Below are 17,769 nucleotides of genomic sequence, written 5' to 3'. Positions count from 1 at the left end.
CACAAGGGTCGCTCGCGCAGACGCGTATGTCGTCGCGTGAACACTGCACCTAGCTCCATGTTCGATATTATGCAACAAAAAACCGCTCGCCATATGTTTCTCGAAGTACACTGTGACATACTCATTCCATCCTAACCTAGAAACTCTCCTGTTCTAACTACTGTATTCGGAAAACACATTAAGAGCGTGAAGAGGCTTGAATCCTGCCATGATCATCATCTGGATAAACATGTCTTTCTCGTCTCCCTTAAGCGTCTGAAGCTTCCGTACCCACGACTCGCTTGTGACGCCCAGCGTTCTGAGTACCTTCTCCTGCTCGTACGACAGTCCGACCGCGCTGCAGAACCGCGCCACAGCGTCGGGTTCTTCTCCAGCCCTACGGCGCGTCCGCACGTCCGGCGATGCTGACCGGCTCGAGCGTCGCGCGCGCGCGCGAGGGACGTCCCCATCATCGCCCCCATTTCCTGGCGCCGTCCGCCCACGCCTGCGGGTATCGTCATCCGCATCGCGGACGACCGCCGACTGCAATGAGGAGGACTGCGCCACTGGCGAGCGTGTGTTCCGGCGGGCTGGCGGCCTCGCAGTGGACATGAGACGCGCGGAAGCACTGGCGCTCGAGACGCCTGAATCGCGCTCGCGGCTGCGGAGCGAGGCCACCCCTCGTCGGTGCGCAGCGACAGCCTTTTGGTGAGATTGGCCGTTGAGATGGGAGGAGAGGTTGTGGATACTCTTCTCAGTTACTGCGATGGGCTTGCGGGGAGCCGTCAACGAGGCGGAGTGAGTTGCGCGGGGAAGAGTGAAGCGCACCTTTGTCTCGCAGGTTTTGCAGACGACTGCCCACCGCGGGACGTCTGCATCGCCAGTGCAACAGACTTCTATATCGATATCGGTGTCTTTGAGCCCACCAAAAAGCGCCTTAAGGGCGGCGGGGATCGGTTTAGTCCCTGCGTGGAGGAGCATGAACGGATGAGAACAAAGGAGCGAGGGATGTTGTTTGACATACCACGGTATCTGGGGAATACGGAGGGGTTTGGCCGGGGCTTCTCGCGAGGGCTCTTCTGGTCAGCTTCGTTACTGGATATTTTCTGCCGCCGGGTGTCGTCGTCTTCGTTCCCGGATCTGTCGTTACACGCGGGGGAGTGGCCTCGAACCATGTAGTAGTGTAGCGGAAGTAAGCAGAGGGCAGAGGGAGCGCGAAGGAAACGCACCTTTTAGCTTGCTGGCCTTATCACAGTCCCGGGCGATCGATCGTACCCAATGAACGTCTTCTAAACGTCACCGCATCGTTGGCACGCCTGCCGATACAATTACAAAAGAAAACGTGGGATACTCGTGGTTGTCGCTCAGATGGAAATGGCGCGCCAGGCGTGTTCGTCGCTCCTGCCGCGGTGAAACGAAATGTGAACAACTCCTTCGATATCTAGTTTGCGATCACTCTAACCACGAACACATCCGTGTCCGATCTAGACGCGCCAGCCGCACCGTCGGCGGAAGTACTTGCTGTCAGTCTTGCGAGGTTCGATCGGCCAAGACGCGGGGCACCTCCGGCCTCGCGCTCAAGCGGACCGTCCGGGATCGCGACTTGCGCTGCTAGTAATCAGAGCGCCCGGCCCCTCGACTGCTATCTCATCTTTACGCCACAAAGCTCCCGCACGCTGCTAGGAAGCTGGGCGACGACACATGTATGCCGTGGTGTTGTCCTCGTGACGGTGAAGGCGGACCTCGCGTTCTTGCTGGCGGCCAACCTCCGAAAGGACCTACTTAGACTCCAGAAGGCGGAACGACGCTTGCATGTAGCGATGTTAGCACGAGCCAGGTCTGGGGGTGTCATTGCGCTGCGCCAAGAAGGCCGCACGGGTGGTACGAACACGCTGCATATCCTTGACATGCGAGGACGTAGCCAGCCGCGAGCCCCCGCAGCAACAAGCTGGAACATCAAAGTCGTGGCGAAGCGCACGATGCGCGCGGCTAGCTTGAGCGGCCTTGGCGCTGACTCTGACCTCACATCAGCAAAATGGGTGCATGCACGACAGGGCTCTGTAGTACACTGTAGTATGTCAGATAGCGCTATCATTATTTGTAGTTCAGACGAGCAATGATCCGATAGTATCCATGTTTGGTAGATTAACGGCGGCGACGATCAGCATTCATCTGCATCTGTCGGACAAGACACCGTCTGATCGGGCATGGTCAGACGCCAGTGAACGTCAGATCGAATCCCGGTGTGTGTATGATCATTAGCTGGCCTGTATATGATCTAACATTATCTGCGCAGCCGCTATACTACAGTGCATTCTTGACCCGACAAAGACCTATCGAGTGCGATCAGACACAGGTGCTGACGTCCATTATAGACCATATAACGGGTCACCGGATGCCTGGTGCGGTACAATCCACCGAAATCATGCACACACTCATAGCAGGTGTGCAGCACAAACCATTGTATTGCTACTTTATATCGAGTAAGGTACATACTACACATTGAAGAGAGCGACAGGAAAACGTCGGATGTTATGCTGACAATGCGTAGTCGCCATGTCAGCGGGATTGAGACCGACTCTCTGTGTGCTCATACAGCGGCCGGCGGCGGCGTGTCCCTGACATTCTGCCCGAGGACCGGCCGGCGGAGGTTAAGGTCAAGCGCATGAAGCTGGTACGCCGCATGGGTGTGCATCGGGACGCGGGTTCTGTTCTTAGGCACTAAGAGGAGTGTGGCGAAGAAGCTGAAGAAGCTGAACACTTGGCATCAGCGTCGGGGTTTGGGATTCGGCGCGGGAGAGGGAAGACGTACTTCCAGTCTCAGTCAAATCAGCCTCGGGCGCCGAGTAGCGCGGGGACAGTGAGCGCGACATTGAAGTTGATGGTTCAAGCGGGACGCAGTGAGCGCGGGGCGGGCGGAAGAGGAGTGGGATGGTACGTACACTGAGGACCAGCGAAGTCGCTTGCGACATGCCGACGTCGCGCTGCGCTGAGCTGTGTGTGGGCAACGTGCGCGCTCAGCGGGGGCCTCGAACCTGGGGTTATTCCAGTGGACGGCGCAGACGGAGGGGCCGAAGCTGGTTAAGGGACGCGGCAACCGAGGGAGCGAGGGAGCGAGGGAGGTGGACGCGTAGGGCGTGGAGGGGTGTATCGGTTGAGCGCGGGGAGATGGACGCGTTGAGTGTGGGGGAGGCGCTCACCTGAGAAGTCGTATTCCACTCCTCATGAACCGGTTTAACACCACTGGCGGTGCCGCACTTGCTGTCTGTCGAAGATTGGCGAAGCAGGGGGAAACATAACGGGGGAAACGAGGTTCGTACTGCTGCAGTGCGGGCCCCAGTGATATAAATGTTCTTGTTAAGCGGAGTTCATGTCGACCAGGATACTGTTGCCAGATGAGCTGCGCTTGAACCGGGTGGCAACGAGGATGTACATCTAGATCACCTTACCCACTGATAGCGACACCGGCCCCCATGAGCCTCTGAGAGCCTCGTCAGCAATAATATCAACTGGCCGACAAATCCAATATCATTGCAGATATGGTGAGGGAGACGATTCCATGAGACATGGAGATCCGAGAATCTGATCAGGGCACGAGTACCGTGGGACAGGAGGTCCGAGGGTGTCGCGGAGAAGAAAGGGAGCGAAGTGGGCGAACACGGAGGGGATGAGAGGAAAGCAAGCAGAGAGAAGGATAAGCACGATGGGAACTTCGGGGATGGTGGGGCGCGAGGCTTGACGGAGAGCGCGTGACACCGGCGCGTTGTGTCGGGGTCCCTCGTGAGTCGGAGATATGGCGTGTTGTGTAGCGGCACCTTGCAGGGCGATTTTCGGGGAGGCGCGACGTAGGTGCAAAGGGCGAGGGTGCAATGAGAGCCGGCGCGCGGGCGTCTGCGATGGTGGCGGGGTCGGGAGTCGAGTCCTGCGGACGCGTGCGTGGATAGAATTGGGAGACTAGTAGTACCAGCGCCCGTACCGAGGATGTTTTGACTACACTCTAGCTCCTTCTTAGCGTGAAGAAACAAGGAATGAGTCTCATCTACCATAGTACAACTGGCTCCCCAGTGCTCTCTCAAAAAATGTCTTACCAGATTATCACCGGTCGAGCAGAGCCCTACACTACGTAAGTCGATCGTGTCCGATCATTGGACCTCCGGACCGACGATGTCTGGCGTCTGCCGAGCTGACATCATCCGCTTTCGCCGGGCGCCACAGCGCTCGATCGGGCACCCCTCGTTTTGCTGATGCAATACACGTCTATAGATCTAGATAAGTAAGTAACGTTCCCGGGAAGTTACACGCCGCCCTCATGTTGACGGTCCGGCACGCCACGAACCTCGCCGCGGACCAGGCCCCCATGGCGCCTGCCAGCGGCGGCAGCGTGGACCGCCGCGGCGCGTTCGTCCGCTCGCCGCGCTCGAGTCCTCCGGTGCGCGCGGCGCGGTTCGGGGGGTCCTCCATCCGTGCCAGTTCGGCTCGACCAGCCAACGCTCTACCACTGACGCGGTATCATACGCCGTCAATTACATTCACCAGGCCTGGCGGCACAAGTGGGTCGTCACCATGGTAGGTTGTGACGTCGCGCAGTTTTCCCCCTCTGTCGACCATGAGCTCCTCGTCGGGGTCTGCGCACGCCGTGGCTTCCCGCCCCCCTTCGTTTCATGGCTGCGTGCATACCTAGGCCCCCGTTCATCATCCTTCCGTTTCGGCTCCGTGTCATCCCCACCCTTCCCCTGCCCCGATGTCGGCGTCGGCTAAGGCAGCGCCCTATCCCCTACCCTCTCTGGCCTCGGTCTCACCCCCGTACTCTTCCAACTCGACGCGGAGTGCCGCTATCGTCCCCGTGACTCACCCGCATGACCCTACTTCCACTTCTACGTAGACGACGGCGGACTCATGGTCGCTTCTCCCTCTATCCCCTGCAACCTCGAACTGATAGCACCGCTTTACAATTCCCTCACCACACTCCTGACCCACGCTGGCCTCGTCCTCGAGCACGACAAGTCGGAAGCCATCCATTTTGCTGCTCATAGTGATCGTGCTCAACGCGACCTCCTCTCCTCCCCCGTCCCGCTCCCTGGCCTCCCCGCGTCCCTTCGCCCCCCGGCGCACCTCCGCCATCTCGGCTTCCTCCTTGACCTGTCATGGCAAGCACATGTCTCCCACTACGCCATGCGCGCCTCTACCACTACCGTCGCTACACGCATGCTCGGTTCCTATCCTCTGAAGTGACCGTATACATCTATTCAGCTCTGGCATTCCCCGACAGGCTAGACGGTTCAGAAGTAGGCTCAAGACCTGTGACGATACCGTGGGCGTGGAGCATATTGAGGAAAGAAACTCGATAGACCATCATCCAGAACTCTTCCCGCTTTCTGAAGTGGAGCGAGAACCGATTTGAAGCGCTAGCGAAAGCGATGGCCTGCGATAGCTTGAGACTCATTCAGCACAAGTGAGATTCCAGTGGTGCTGGAGAGACGCGTACCTCATAGATAACAATGTTGATCTTTTCGTTTGGAAACGTGAATAGCGCCGCCAGCTCGGGTGGCTCAACCTTGCTGCCATCGAGCATCTCGCGGACAAAGAACACGTCTGCACAGATGTCAAAGGTGCTGTGCGCCCTTTAGGACTTACTCACATTTGGTGGCATCATCGAGTTGGAACACCAAAAGGTTGACTTGGCGGTATGTTTCTCCTACGTCGACAGCAGACCCGCGGCGGAGGGTTTCGCTGATGAAAACATCACTGCTTTCGACAACGGCGCGCGTTTGGCTACGATGCGCATGTGAACAGATTATCGGGTGTACCAGATTGCCGCTACTTACCTAGAGCAGGGAATGGGCATGATTGCGCGAGGCTCTGAACCTGACGTGATGTCAAAAAGATGGATGTCGGAAGCGACGGCAGGGGCATGCGCTTAGTATAAGTGTACATGGAGACGCAAAGGTGATTGTTTCAACCCGTGATCAACTTCCATTGTCCAAGCCAGAAAAGCTCAACGAGCCCGGCGCAAGGGGGTTGACGCGCGAGAAACAAATATGACGCGCCCGGCACGAGGTTGGCGCGCCGGGGGCAGCGAATTGGACAGGGCTGAATAACATGAAATATCGGCCTACAACATGGGCAGGCGTAACCGAGCAAGCGCTAGCAGTGTCCGGAGGTATGCGCGCGGGAGAAGAAGTAACCTGGCAAGAAGGCCCATTGGGAGGGAGGAGGAGGAGGAGGAGGAGGAGGAGGAGGAGGAGGAGGAGGAGGAGGAGGAGGAGGCGTATCGCCAGTGACGTATCGCTAAACGCGGGTAATTCTGACCGTGGTCGATCTTGGAAGCGCCAGTTGATCGCGAGATGTTCATATTCTGTCGTACAATCCCGAGTGGATCATACAAAATCCGTGTGACAGCTGGCGTTCAACATTTATCTTAGTGTGATAGACAAAGACGACCTTAGATCCACAACAGAGCGAACGATCATAAGCTCTCCCGTGACTGACCTTCGAATGACCACTGGTACTTAGATCACTGACAGATCGAAGATGCCTGGGAAGGTGACCACGTGATGTCATACACGGCTGCACAGTTGAGCGCTTGAGCCCGATCGAGCAACTACATAGACCTTTCCGACGTGTCCCACAGTAGCAATGAGTCTGAATACGGGTGATTATGCCACATGGCGTCGCCTCCTAACCAGAATAGTTGCTCAGTCTCGCGCAAATATATAGTGTGCCATTAAGGTTCTTCGGAGGGAGGCCCCCGGCGCGCACGTAGATCGAAGCCGAGAAGGGCATGCTCAGCGCGGGAACACGACGCCACGCACGAGTACAGGCCGCCATAGGCTCGATCATCCATCCCCTTTTCGTCGTACTTCTTAAGTACGACGAAAAGGGGATGGATGATCGAGCCTAAGGCCGCCGTCGCCGTTGAGGTGATGCCGATCTGGCCGCCCTGCGCGGCCTTGAACGAGCTTGCACGCGTATGCGTGGGCGAGTATTAGGTGGTTCCCGGCACTAAGTGTCGTCCATCGCGGGCCGCCATAGCGCCGCATAAAGATACCCGCCTTGCGGGTCTCACGGCGAATGACCCGGTGGGTGAATCCGCTGGACTCCAACTGAGCCTGGAAAAGGTGAGCATCAAATCTGCGTGGCAGACGTTCATCGCTCACCTTGAGCCTCCCAGTGTTCTTCTTCGTGTGGTGGTCATGCGGGTGGGGCTGGCATTTTGGTCGGCGACGAGGGACAGCGCGTGAAATGGTGAGACTGACCTGATGTACGTGCACGGTTCCCTTCCAGCACGGTGCCGTGAATGAGCGAAGAGAGCCTCCGCTGGCACTCTTGCGCGCGCCGAGGTTGTTCATGGCCTTCTCGAAGTCCTTGAACTTGATATCTTCGGGCGCGACGACGCCGTAGATCACGTTGAAAATCTGCTCTTCATTAGCAGAACGACGACGTGGTTATCAAGGTACGTACACGTGCGTTGTTCTTGTTCATATTGACGCTGAATGACGAGGGAGCAGTGCGAAGAAGTGTGAAAGAGCGAGAGTGTGGGCGACGAGCAACTTGGTGCACGAGAGCGAGAGAGTGGAGGAGGAAAAGAGAGAAGGAGAGAAAGAGAGCGAGAGAGTGGACGAGAGCGAGAGAGTGCGAGAGCGAAAGGAGACCGTGGACGCGAACGACGAGGGCGAGCGGGAGGACGAGCGGGAGCCAACGGGCCGGTGGGCTCTCCGAGAAAGTCGGAGGCGCGGGCGGGGGCGCCTGCGGACAGCGCGTGCCCAAGTCCGCGCTACCCTTCGACTGAGCGTGGTCGCCGTGTCGAAGGGCTTGCCATCCACCTAAACGCGCCCTCCTTGAGTTGGTAGGCGGATTTAATAGACTGCAATTGCACTGAAAACAATCACCCTTCAGCTGCCAGACTTGCGCGCGGGGCCGAAGTTCAGAGGACACCAGCGCATTGCTTTAGACCTCTGGCGCTGCACTCAGGTGAGCCGCTCTCTGATACCGAGCTCCGCGCGATACTCACGGTCCACCACTCATTGTGTTTGTCTCCAGCAGGTACGGACGAACAAGATGTCGGATGTTGTGACGGTTCTCACATTTTGTTCGCAGGCCATCTTTGCTCTTCAAGCCCCTGCGCGAGCTCCTTCCCCCTCTCGTCAGACTCTGAATCCCCCCTCGCGCACGCAGTACATCGTCTTGGAGATGCCCGCGCGCCCCGCCCCGCGCGACCCATAGAACACTGCGGCGGCGGACGACGGTGGGGTGCGCTACCCCGCTCTTACCGATCCGCACGCCCGCCGTATTCGCCGAGGCGCTTTTCTTCGATGACTCCGTCTCGCGCGTGCTCAGCGTCGGTACCGGCATTCAGCGACGGGCTGGAGAGCATCGGGGAGGTCATGGCGCTCGGCGGCGGGAGACAGGAAGAGCCAGCGAGGTGAGGGTGGCGGCGAGGAAGAATAAAGCCCACACTCTATCTCGGATCGGAGAGCGTGCGCGAGGCGCTACCGGTCTGGATTCTGGGCGAGGCGTTGGACGCCAGGTCAGTGCCTACGGGATGCTCACCGTGCGCACGTTGCTAACCCGATGTTCGCTTGTTGTCTTACAGCTTCGCTTCGAGCAGTTCGGCGACCGCGTCAAGTTCTGGTGCGTGCCGCTGACTTGCCTCAGGGCACCCACGTCCCTCAGCTCACCGTCGCGCCCGCACGTGGTCACGCGCCCCTCGCCTCCCGTCGACGCGCCCGTCCGCGCACCCAGGCTGACGCATAACGAGCCGTGGTGCATCTCCATCCTCGGCCACGGTCGCAGCGTGTTCACCCCCGGGCGGTCAAGTGACCGCGTGCGCTCGCCCGAGGGCGATTCCTCGGCTGAGTCATGGATGTACGTCCTTCCGCCGCCCTCCCTCCCTCCCTCCTGCTCACTTCGCCGTGCCAAACGCCGTCCGCGTGCCCGACGATCCCGCCACCCAATCATCCGATGTGCCCGCCCCCGCTGCCCCGGCCTCGCTTGTGCGGAGTCTTCTCGCTGCCCAGCGCGCATCTGCGCGCCGCGGCGAGGACCGCAAGCTCTCTGCGGACGGCTCGCAGGCTGTATGCGCCAGGTCGCTGCTCTCGCCGCCAACGGCGATACTGCTGTTGATCGCGAGTGTCATGCTCCCCATGATGGTTGTGCCGGTGCAGGTCGACGATGCCACGCTGTCGGGCGTGCGGCATGACATGGCGAGTGTGTTTGAGGTCTTCCCAGGAGTCGTTGAGGGCACGCTCATCAATAGTGTGCCGCCCCCGCCAAGTGTTACATGTTGTGGGTCGAGGGACTATCTGTCGATGCTAGAACTGGAGGCTTTACTTGTATGGTTAATACATCAGTCGAGGAATGTCTACAGGCGCAAGCCGACATGTGTACTTCCACCCTGCGCCTCTGCAACCGTGCCGTGTCAACGACTACAGTGACGGTCAGACGGTCAGAAGCTCCGGCACCCGCCTATGTTTCGCTCCCTGAGGCCGGTTCAACTGATGAGATTCTCGACTGCGATTATCGTATTAGCAGGAAGAGCGTACAGAAAAACCAATTGCGAACTCACTCTGAGTTTTATGCTTGTTCCTGTACGTCGAATCCGAAATCCACGAGGGCCATCGCTTGTCCTCGGTAAGGATCAGGCGCCGTTTATCGTCTCTTTGAAAACCCTGCTGTACAAGCTTCCATACACGTCCACCAGCATTATCCGTATCCCAGAGCCACAATTTGTCCCCACTGCCATTCTTGTGATAGAAAAGGTCGCCATGTCGTCCATCGTGACACTGATCAAAGTCCGGAGGTATCGGACCAGCGGCTGGAGAAATTGCTTCAAAATAGCCTGTTCCCCTGTGATTTCCTCTAGGGTCGTCCACAACGCCTTTGACGTCGGCGTTAGAACGATCGGACACATCTATGCGAAAGGCGTGCCACTTTCGTTTGTAGATCTGCAGCTCGTTATCAGTCGCAAAGATATCAGCGCGAGGGGCATGAACCCACGGTGCTGGAATTGTCGCTTGTTTGAAAACTACTACTCGGCGCAAGGTGAGAGCTAGAAAGCGGGAGGCCGGGTTAGAAGCCTTTCAAAGCTCAAGTGCTTTCCGATCTTAGCTTACAAGGCACCGTGGATGGAGGGCGGTGGCGCTGAAGCATAACGGACGTTATGAGGACGCCAACTGGCCTCTCCAGGGGACAGCTGATCTGAGCTGTTTCTTGTTACAGGATGGGCGGGCATGTCGGGTCGAGAAGAGTAGGGCAAGGGCTGGTTTGCTGAGAGCGAGGGGCGGCCGGCCGATGACGACGTCGCGCAAGCTCTAAACTCATCAGCGTTAGAATACTCAAACGAATAAAAAAGAGGGGGATGGGACCTTGAGACCGTATCAGAAAAGGTGCGCATGATGAGGGGTTCGATAGTGCCCTGGCCAACGGTTGGTGTGCTTGGGGTAAAAAATTGCAACTTCGTTGCGGATGATCCAGGTGAAGAGATGACCACAGCAATAAACATAGGTGTGTGGGGAAACATGGCCATAGCACGCCGGCTCCATGGAAATGTTTGGGGAAGTAAGATGGCACGGAGCCGAGGGGCAGATCGAACACACAACACCGCTGCAACGCAGATGAAAAGCGAAGCCAGAGCGGAAACGGCAGGAATTGGAATGACAAGAGTATTGGTCATACTGCCGTTGGACCGGGTCGCCAGGGAATGCGAGGACGACATACGGAAAACAGGAGGGGACGGCTCAGAGTCGGAGAAGAAAGTGCGCGAAAGGATCATAATCTGTGCGGTCGTGACTTTCTTTGTCTGGCTGCGAGCCGTGTTCTTGCCTTGCGCAAGGATGGGGCTGGCGCCGGCAAGCCGGCGGGCCGAAGCGTCGCCGCCAGTAAAATTCAACGCCCAGCGGCTTGCTCGACTCGCCCCCACCCCCGCTACCCCGAGCAGACTGGACCCTCCCATTCACACTCTCGCCAGGCAATGCGCCAGAACCACCCCCGCTACCCCGAGCAGACTGGACCCTCCCATTCACACTCTCGCCAGGCAACGCACCAGAAGTGGCAGCGGACGCTCGGCGCCCTGTCCTCACCTTCTGCCGGAGCGCGGGGCGCAGACGGCCAGGCGGACGCCCACGACCTGAGAACGCCTTGAGGTGAGGGCTCCCGCCATCGGCGGAGCACCCGGACCATGGCGGCGAGAGGCTGCCCCTGCGGCCTCTCTGCCATCTGCCATCTCGGGCGGTACCAAGACTGCAAGACGGCGGCGGGCTACGGGAGACGTGAGACGTGAGACGGGCTGCAGGAGACGGGCGACGGGCGGAGGGCGACTTCGGACAGGTGTGTGTATTTTCAATGGATTTGCAAGCCATCGTTGACGTGTAGACTAGATCTTGAATCGGCCTAGGATGGGATTGGGGGCGGGCGGCACGTCGGCGCATCGACCGTTTGCCCATTCTGCGTTTCCTCGCGCGCCCTCAAACCTTCTCAAACACGCCCAAGACTTCCTCACGTGCCGTTGCCATCATCAAGTCCGTTCCGCGTTGTCCGTACGCTTGCTGCCGTGCGTCTGCTTTCGTTCAACGCCTGTTTCGTCTCCCTCACATCCAATGTCCCTGATAGTCCGTGCCCCGCCTTCACGACGCCTTCAAATGCATCAGGCACTTTTTCGAGTGACGATGGACGGCCACGTTCGCGATCTCGACGGAGCCGCGCCCTCGGTGTTGCCACGCACCCAATCCCACTGCACCCCCGGCTCCTCTGCCGATACCGACCGCCGCAATCCCGTTCAAATCCCCGCTGCACATGTGTTGTGCGTCTCGTCCAAGACACCGCTGCTCAAGACGAAGCCCATATTCGTTGTCGAGGGCGTGCGGAACGCGTTGCTCGAGACCGTCGAGCGTGGGTTTGATTCCAAGATCGCGGAGCACCTGCTGTCGTGAAGTTTCTCAAGACGAACATGCTCAACAGCGAGCTGAAGCGACGTGCCAAACCGTGGGCGCGGGCGCGGCAATCAAGCTGAGCTTGCACGGGTTCGAAGTCAAGACGATTAGCTGCTTTTGGGCAAACAGAGGTGCGGGTTGTGCATTGGCTGCTCAGGACGAGAGGCTGATGGGCTCGCGTGGGCAGCGCCATCTCCTGCCACAGCAAACGTGAGAATTACTGAGGTTACACCCGCCACTGCTCTCATCATGTGAGCACCTCCACCACTCGCTCGCGATCCTCACTGACTGTATGCGCTTCATTCATTGTCTTTTTTCAGACCCTATGCCTTGAAGAACTACCACCTGACTATATGCACCAATCCGTCCGCGCCTCCCACCAACGGCTTCCCAGCCGATCACTCCTCAGCTTTCCGTTTGCCGCACCCGCGCGCCCACCGCTGCGCTCGCGCGTTCGTATTCATTCATCATGCGCTTCGTTTTCTAATTGTTCCCGATGGCCCTTGCACTTTTCCGGTGAAGTCTCTGAGGTTCCACGAACTTCGTTCCATGGTCGCCTTCAGGCATTCGCGGGCCCAACACTGCGGCGGCGCATTCATTCGTTGTCACGCTCCCCATCTCTGAATCGTCCGCCTGGTCTCTCTGGCCTCCAGTTTCGCGACATACCCAGCATGCTATGCTAGCATCTTTTTGTGACGACCTCGGTCAGTCTCTTGTTGTCGATGGTGTTGATGCCCTGGCGGCTTCTGACAAGATATCTTCACAGGTGTCGGACAGGCGATGCGCGTTGCTGAGACGCCCGCACAGGAAGGTTTGTACGCCCCTCTCTTGATGTAGGCTTGACTGACCTCATGACAGACCACTACGATGTCGGCGACTTGCTATCCGCCTTGTGCTCATCTAGGCTACCATATTCTGGCCGTCTGTGCTAAGCCTATGGCTCTTGGGATGGTGCCGTTCTCCACCCGCGTTTTAAGAGTCCACGGGTTAGTATCGTTCGTCACTCTTTTTTTCTTTGCTCACAGGTTTATCATGTCCAACATTGCAGACCGCAACGAGAATCTGTTGTTCTTGGCTCCAGTCTGCTTGATCCGCCATGTTTAGCTTCCCTCGCCCTGTTCCATTTTGTATACTTTCGCTCCCTCCATACGCTTTGCCCCCCTCTAGGACGTGCGCTGTATTTGGTACTGTGCAGCAGCCATGCCTTGGTCGCTCTTGGGTGCAATGCCACTTCCCTTTGTTCCATCTATGACAAAGCAAACACGTGCTGTTAACACAGTACCAGTCTCCGCCTCCTGCACTCTCTATCCACGACCACACTGCTCACTACGGTTCGGCAATTCTTTCGTTCATAACGGTGTGTGTGCGCGCGCTCCACGCCTCCCGCGCTATCGACATTGAATTGTCATTTTCAGATGTTCGACGCTGATGCTATCGAACGAGAGGCACAGCTCCGCTCGGAATTGGAAGATGCGCAACATTCGAACGAGATCCTAGCCCACCGGCTGTCTAGTGCGGCTAAAGACATAGTGAGTGAGAGATCTTTGTCTGGCTGATTCTGATCATGAGAGGTGTCCTCATAGGCGCGTTTGGAGGCTAGTCTTGCAGCACGCGAGGAAGATTTAGAAACCCTGAATCTCCGTCATGAGACTATGAAGCTCGTACACTCTCAACGTGTGCGGGACTTTAAGGAGAAACATCGCGAATCTTTGCAAGCTTCTGTAAGTATCTCGAATCCTGTGAGACCGCTGTATCACTGACCAGAGCATAGGAACAATCATCTGCAATCGCTATATCGGAGCAGGGGCGGTTCACACGGGATATGCAACTCCTTCGCAAGGATATGGATTGTCGTTTGAACCAAATGCAGGTGCAGACCAGCGACTTAAGCGATATGCATGCACGTGGTATTTTTCGCGGTGTTTCTACTATTCTTATGCTCACTGTTACATCAGGAAGACCTTCGTAATGGGATCCGGAGCTGGTTTCACGATTTATCCTCAAGCATCAAAGAAGTGTTTGATTCCGTCGACGCCAAAGCAACAGAATGCTTGAACGCCGAACGCGAACTCCGAGAAATCGTAGAGAACTTCATGACCCGGTCACAGGCAGAGGATAATGGTGCGGTTCTACCGTGGTGCTCTCGACTTTGTGCAGATAGCTAACGGCTCCACATCATCGTCGTTGGCGATAGGGAACAACCAATGGGCGCTCTCTCATCTCTCTCCTCTGGCTTTCACGACCCTGAATCCAATATCTGACCATATCAATTACCCTGAGCCGACACCATGGCTTAGTCCAGATGTTTCTGCGGACCCCACAGGAACGCAGCGCGCCACTGACGAGCCTGAAGTGCACGTGCCGCCGTCGCCTCGGTCATCTATTGGACACCTCGTGTTTTCTTCGAACGACCTCGGGGCCGCTACAAGCGAATGTGCGGCTGAGGATTCTATTTCCATCTTGGGGTTCCCGACGACATCGCCCATGGTATACCATCCCCAATATTCCCTTTGTTTCCAGATCGACACTCCACGACTGCTATTGCAATCTCATGATGTCAGTACTAGCGATGGTCGAACGCCGACAGAGCCGTCTCCACTCCCAGACAACATTCTCGGTATTTCTATACACCGCGCATCTAGCATCGTTCAACCGTTCTGGGCGGTTGATCCTGAAACCGGCCTATCCGGCGCCAGCGGTGAGTTCCTGCTTCGCTAGTGCTATTCCGGTCTCATTTATGCAGTTGTAGGGTCATCCACTACGTCACCGCCTCCGCCCGCACGTCAGGTTGCGAATCGAGACCTCAGCGCCATTGAAGGCTTATCACCTAGCGCGCCGTCGCATTCACTGGTCGTTGATGCCAGATTGCATCACTCTAGCGGACCATCGCAATCCAGCCTTAAGATCCATCCTGCTCAGCGTAACACCACCTCGCTTCACCCACCTTTACCTAGCCAATGGCACAGCGTCGGTGGTAATCTTGTGCAGGGCTACCTTATTCCTCATGGCCGTGACTTGTGGCATTTCACTCACAACGCTCATGGTACGTTCGTGGGCGTATATGTCAGTCAATTCTGTGCTGATGCAAACATCGCCGTAAGATCTCAGCGGTCTTGTGACCACCGATTCATACGCTTTGTGTATTAAGGTGCACTCGAAGAAGAACGCCTTTCTGAAGGTACCGGTACAAGGCATTTGCTACATTCTCTGTTACTGACACGGCGCGTGTACTTCTGCAGGGTGCCATCCTATGCGGTTTCTTATCGCTGATATGGTTATTGACCCATCCCATTTCTCTTCCCGACTGCGTATGCGACGCGACAGCGTGGGGAAAGGTCCATGGCGATCCAATCAGGCTCTTTTCGATCGATTCTATCATTGAGCATACAATTTGTAGGTTTGCGGTGGTCGATATTGGTCGTGACCAGCTAGCGGCGTGTTTTCCTGCCATTATCCCCACTTAGTAGAACAAGCCTCGATGTCGGCGGGGTCATTGCTTGATAGTATAAGAATATACTGCCGAATAGCAAATGCGCTCAATTGTTGGGACTCATTTCTAGGTTCGCCGCGAGTGATTGCCTTTTGGAATCGAAGTCGATCGTCAGGAATTAGGATACATACTGCCCCGGCGGGACTCACAGACGCCGGCCTCCTCCGCTGGCGCCGCTGCCATCTTCAACTTTGCAGCTCTACGGCTGCCCCCCATGCCACTCCGTTGCGTTTCGTTGACGTTTGTCTTTCCCACTTTCGGCTCTCAGCCAGCGGGCGCCGCCAGCCGCCCGCGAACTGGCGCCTGGCCGATGCTTTCCTTCTCACCACTGCCCCTCGACCTTTGCGTCCGCATCGCCCTCATCATTGTCCTCGCCCGCCTCCTCGGCCTCCTCGCAAGACCTTCGCGCCAACTTCCACCTCCGCATTGCGCGCGTCGTCCGCCTCCACCTTGCCCATCTCCGCGCGCGTCGTCCCACCATCCTCCTCACCCCACGTCGTCCGCCTCTACACCACCCACCTCCAGATACCCCTCCTTCACGTCGCCCTCCTTGTCACCCACCTGCGCTGCGTCGCCCACCTCGGCCTCGTCGCCCACCTCCTCCCCCTCGCCTCCGCCCACGCATGGATCTGGCAACGGAGACTCCTGGCGCATCGCGGCACTAGCGGCGCGCGCCGCTCCGACTTCGACCCTTACTCACGGTCTTTCTCCCAGTCGTCGTCACTACCGATGGCGGCCTTGACAGGCTCTCGCTCTCGATGGCCAGCGGTCGACTTTCAGTACGCATGGCAGAACACACGGCCCCTGGTCAAGGACGAGCGCGAGAAGTCGCTCGGCGCCGCGCTAGGAAAGGATCTTGCGTGCGCCTGCACACAAGATTTCTATATCTCCGTGGGACCGATGGCGTTGGTGGAGGACGGAAAGGAGGAGTTGAAGGACTGTCCGGTGCGTCTTTACTTTGCGCGTCTTCTCTGGCTCCTCCCGTTCACCACACACATCCCATACAGACTCGTTCAACCTCATGCCTAGATACACAAGGACGGGAGACATCCGACGCAAACTGCGACGAGCTCGCGAGGCGACAAATTACCCTGCGATGACCCACGATGTTACGCGGCGCCCGGGCCTCAAGGTACGCCTCTTTTTCCCGCGCCGCCGTCTCCCTGCTCAGCTCGATGTTCGATCCACACAATAGCCCACCCCCTTGAGCGTCGCCTGCCCCACACTCCCGCTCATCGGTCCCATCGCACGGCAAGGCTTCAGCCTCCACCGACAGCGCAACCCCGCGCGCTGCCGGCGGACTCGGAATCCCCTCACCCTCAGCCCCACCGCCTTGTGCTTGTTCCAATACGTCGTCGAGGCTCATGGCGCGCCGGTTCCGACTGTACTGGTCCGTCATTCCATCACCTCATGCGCGCATATACTCACTTCACATGAACGGACGCAGGACATATCACTGCATCTCATTTACCGCGAGAAGAGCCCTGGCTTGTCGGCTCCGTCTCGCTGACGCGGGACCTAGAGCGTGCCCTGATACACGAGATGCGTCATGACCCGTGGCTCCGAAGCGTCGACGTACACGAACAAGAGCGAGATACGGACAATCTGGCCAGCTCGTCATGGCTGACGACGCAGTTATCGACTTGCTGAAGGCTGCGGCGGCACGGAGCAGTGAAGCTGTAAATGAGAGGTTTAGGATGAGTGATAACGCGTAGCTCATGCGCAGGGATTGTTGGTCGTCAAGGGCATTATCACTCCAAGGTACGTCTTCGTCTCTCTACTTCTCGAGCACATACCGATCTCTCTTTGCCCAGGACGTGGAGCTCGTGATGGGGGCGGCATTCGCTCAGGCACGGACACGTTCTGCGCGATCGCTCCTCGGGACGCAGGCCGTCTGCGTGGGTCTCATCTCACCTCCATCTTCCGTCTTAGCGAGTGCTGAGGATGGCTCCCCTGCGGCGCAGTCAGTGGGGCGTACGCGTATAGGCTCGTGGTCGCCGGACAGGAGGGCGTCGAGGCAGTGATGAAGACCATCCTCGTCGAGTTCAAGCCCTCCCTCGCTGCACGCACAGAGCCATTCTTACGCTACCCATTCAACACTCGATCCTTCTTCACGAGCGGAGGGCCCAAGGGCATCCGCGACCGACTACACCACTTACGCGGATATGTCCAGTCGATGCGCCGCTGCTGATCGATGGCGTCATGTCCGCCGCGGTGATGCACGCCCCCCGGACCCATGATCTCCGTTACGCTCCGCGGTGCTGGAGAAGCCGTTCCCGCACTTACTCGAGCTCGCGCAGGCAAGCTACCGGCGCAGGAAGCGGTCAGGCTCGAGGGGTCCTTCCGCGGGGTTGCGGATGCAGATCTAAGTCC

At 57.9% G+C, this 17,769-nt stretch overlaps 4 protein-coding genes across 4 annotated transcripts; 2 read left to right on the top strand and 2 right to left on the bottom strand.

Moving 5' to 3' along the window:
* Nucleotides 1–153: 153 nt before the first annotated feature.
* Nucleotides 154–1,154, bottom strand: BXZ73DRAFT_82650 (uncharacterized protein; the record flags this gene model as incomplete). The annotated part of the gene is made up of 2 exons (XM_048023759.1): nt 154–944; nt 1,004–1,154. The coding sequence occupies 2 exons, from the start codon at nt 1,152–1,154 to the stop codon at nt 154–156; spliced, it is 942 nt and encodes a 313-aa protein (XP_047871535.1).
* A 3,673-nt stretch (nt 1,155–4,827) lies between these two features.
* Nucleotides 4,828–7,461, bottom strand: BXZ73DRAFT_82649 (uncharacterized protein; the record flags this gene model as incomplete). The annotated part of the gene is made up of 10 exons (XM_048023758.1): nt 4,828–5,118; nt 5,465–5,571; nt 5,618–5,751; nt 6,165–6,334; nt 6,469–6,514; nt 6,792–6,876; nt 7,028–7,088; nt 7,137–7,184; nt 7,236–7,394; nt 7,441–7,461. The coding sequence occupies 10 exons, from the start codon at nt 7,459–7,461 to the stop codon at nt 4,828–4,830; spliced, it is 1,122 nt and encodes a 373-aa protein (XP_047871534.1).
* Nucleotides 7,462–8,521: 1,060 nt separating this feature from the next.
* On the top strand, nt 8,522–10,229 carry BXZ73DRAFT_82648 (uncharacterized protein; the record flags this gene model as incomplete). Its single annotated transcript, XM_048023757.1, has 7 exons — nt 8,522–8,530; nt 8,573–8,610; nt 8,653–8,844; nt 8,981–9,234; nt 9,511–9,778; nt 9,842–10,020; nt 10,198–10,229. The coding sequence occupies 7 exons, from the start codon at nt 8,522–8,524 to the stop codon at nt 10,227–10,229; spliced, it is 972 nt and encodes a 323-aa protein (XP_047871533.1).
* Nucleotides 10,230–11,155: 926 nt separating this feature from the next.
* On the top strand, nt 11,156–17,587 carry BXZ73DRAFT_82647 (uncharacterized protein; the record flags this gene model as incomplete). Its single annotated transcript, XM_048023756.1, has 20 exons — nt 11,156–11,246; nt 11,587–11,865; nt 11,909–12,037; nt 12,064–12,157; nt 12,227–12,321; nt 12,470–12,610; nt 12,673–12,717; nt 12,811–12,892; nt 12,932–13,004; nt 13,186–13,263; nt 13,322–13,435; nt 13,490–13,627; nt 13,862–14,027; nt 14,209–14,393; nt 14,427–14,604; nt 14,656–14,949; nt 15,665–16,341; nt 16,426–16,528; nt 17,211–17,294; nt 17,361–17,587. The coding sequence occupies 20 exons, from the start codon at nt 11,156–11,158 to the stop codon at nt 17,585–17,587; spliced, it is 3,273 nt and encodes a 1,090-aa protein (XP_047871532.1).
* Between the last annotated feature and the right edge of the window lie 182 nt (nt 17,588–17,769).

This window comes from Epithele typhae (assembly GCF_022376455.1).
Source record: "Epithele typhae strain CBS 203.58 chromosome Unknown BXZ73scaffold_127, whole genome shotgun sequence".
Taxonomy (NCBI): domain Eukaryota; kingdom Fungi; phylum Basidiomycota; class Agaricomycetes; order Polyporales; family Epitheliaceae; genus Epithele; species Epithele typhae.
Note: the sequence above shows the minus strand (reverse complement) of the source record. Positions and strands in the feature narration are given on the sequence as shown.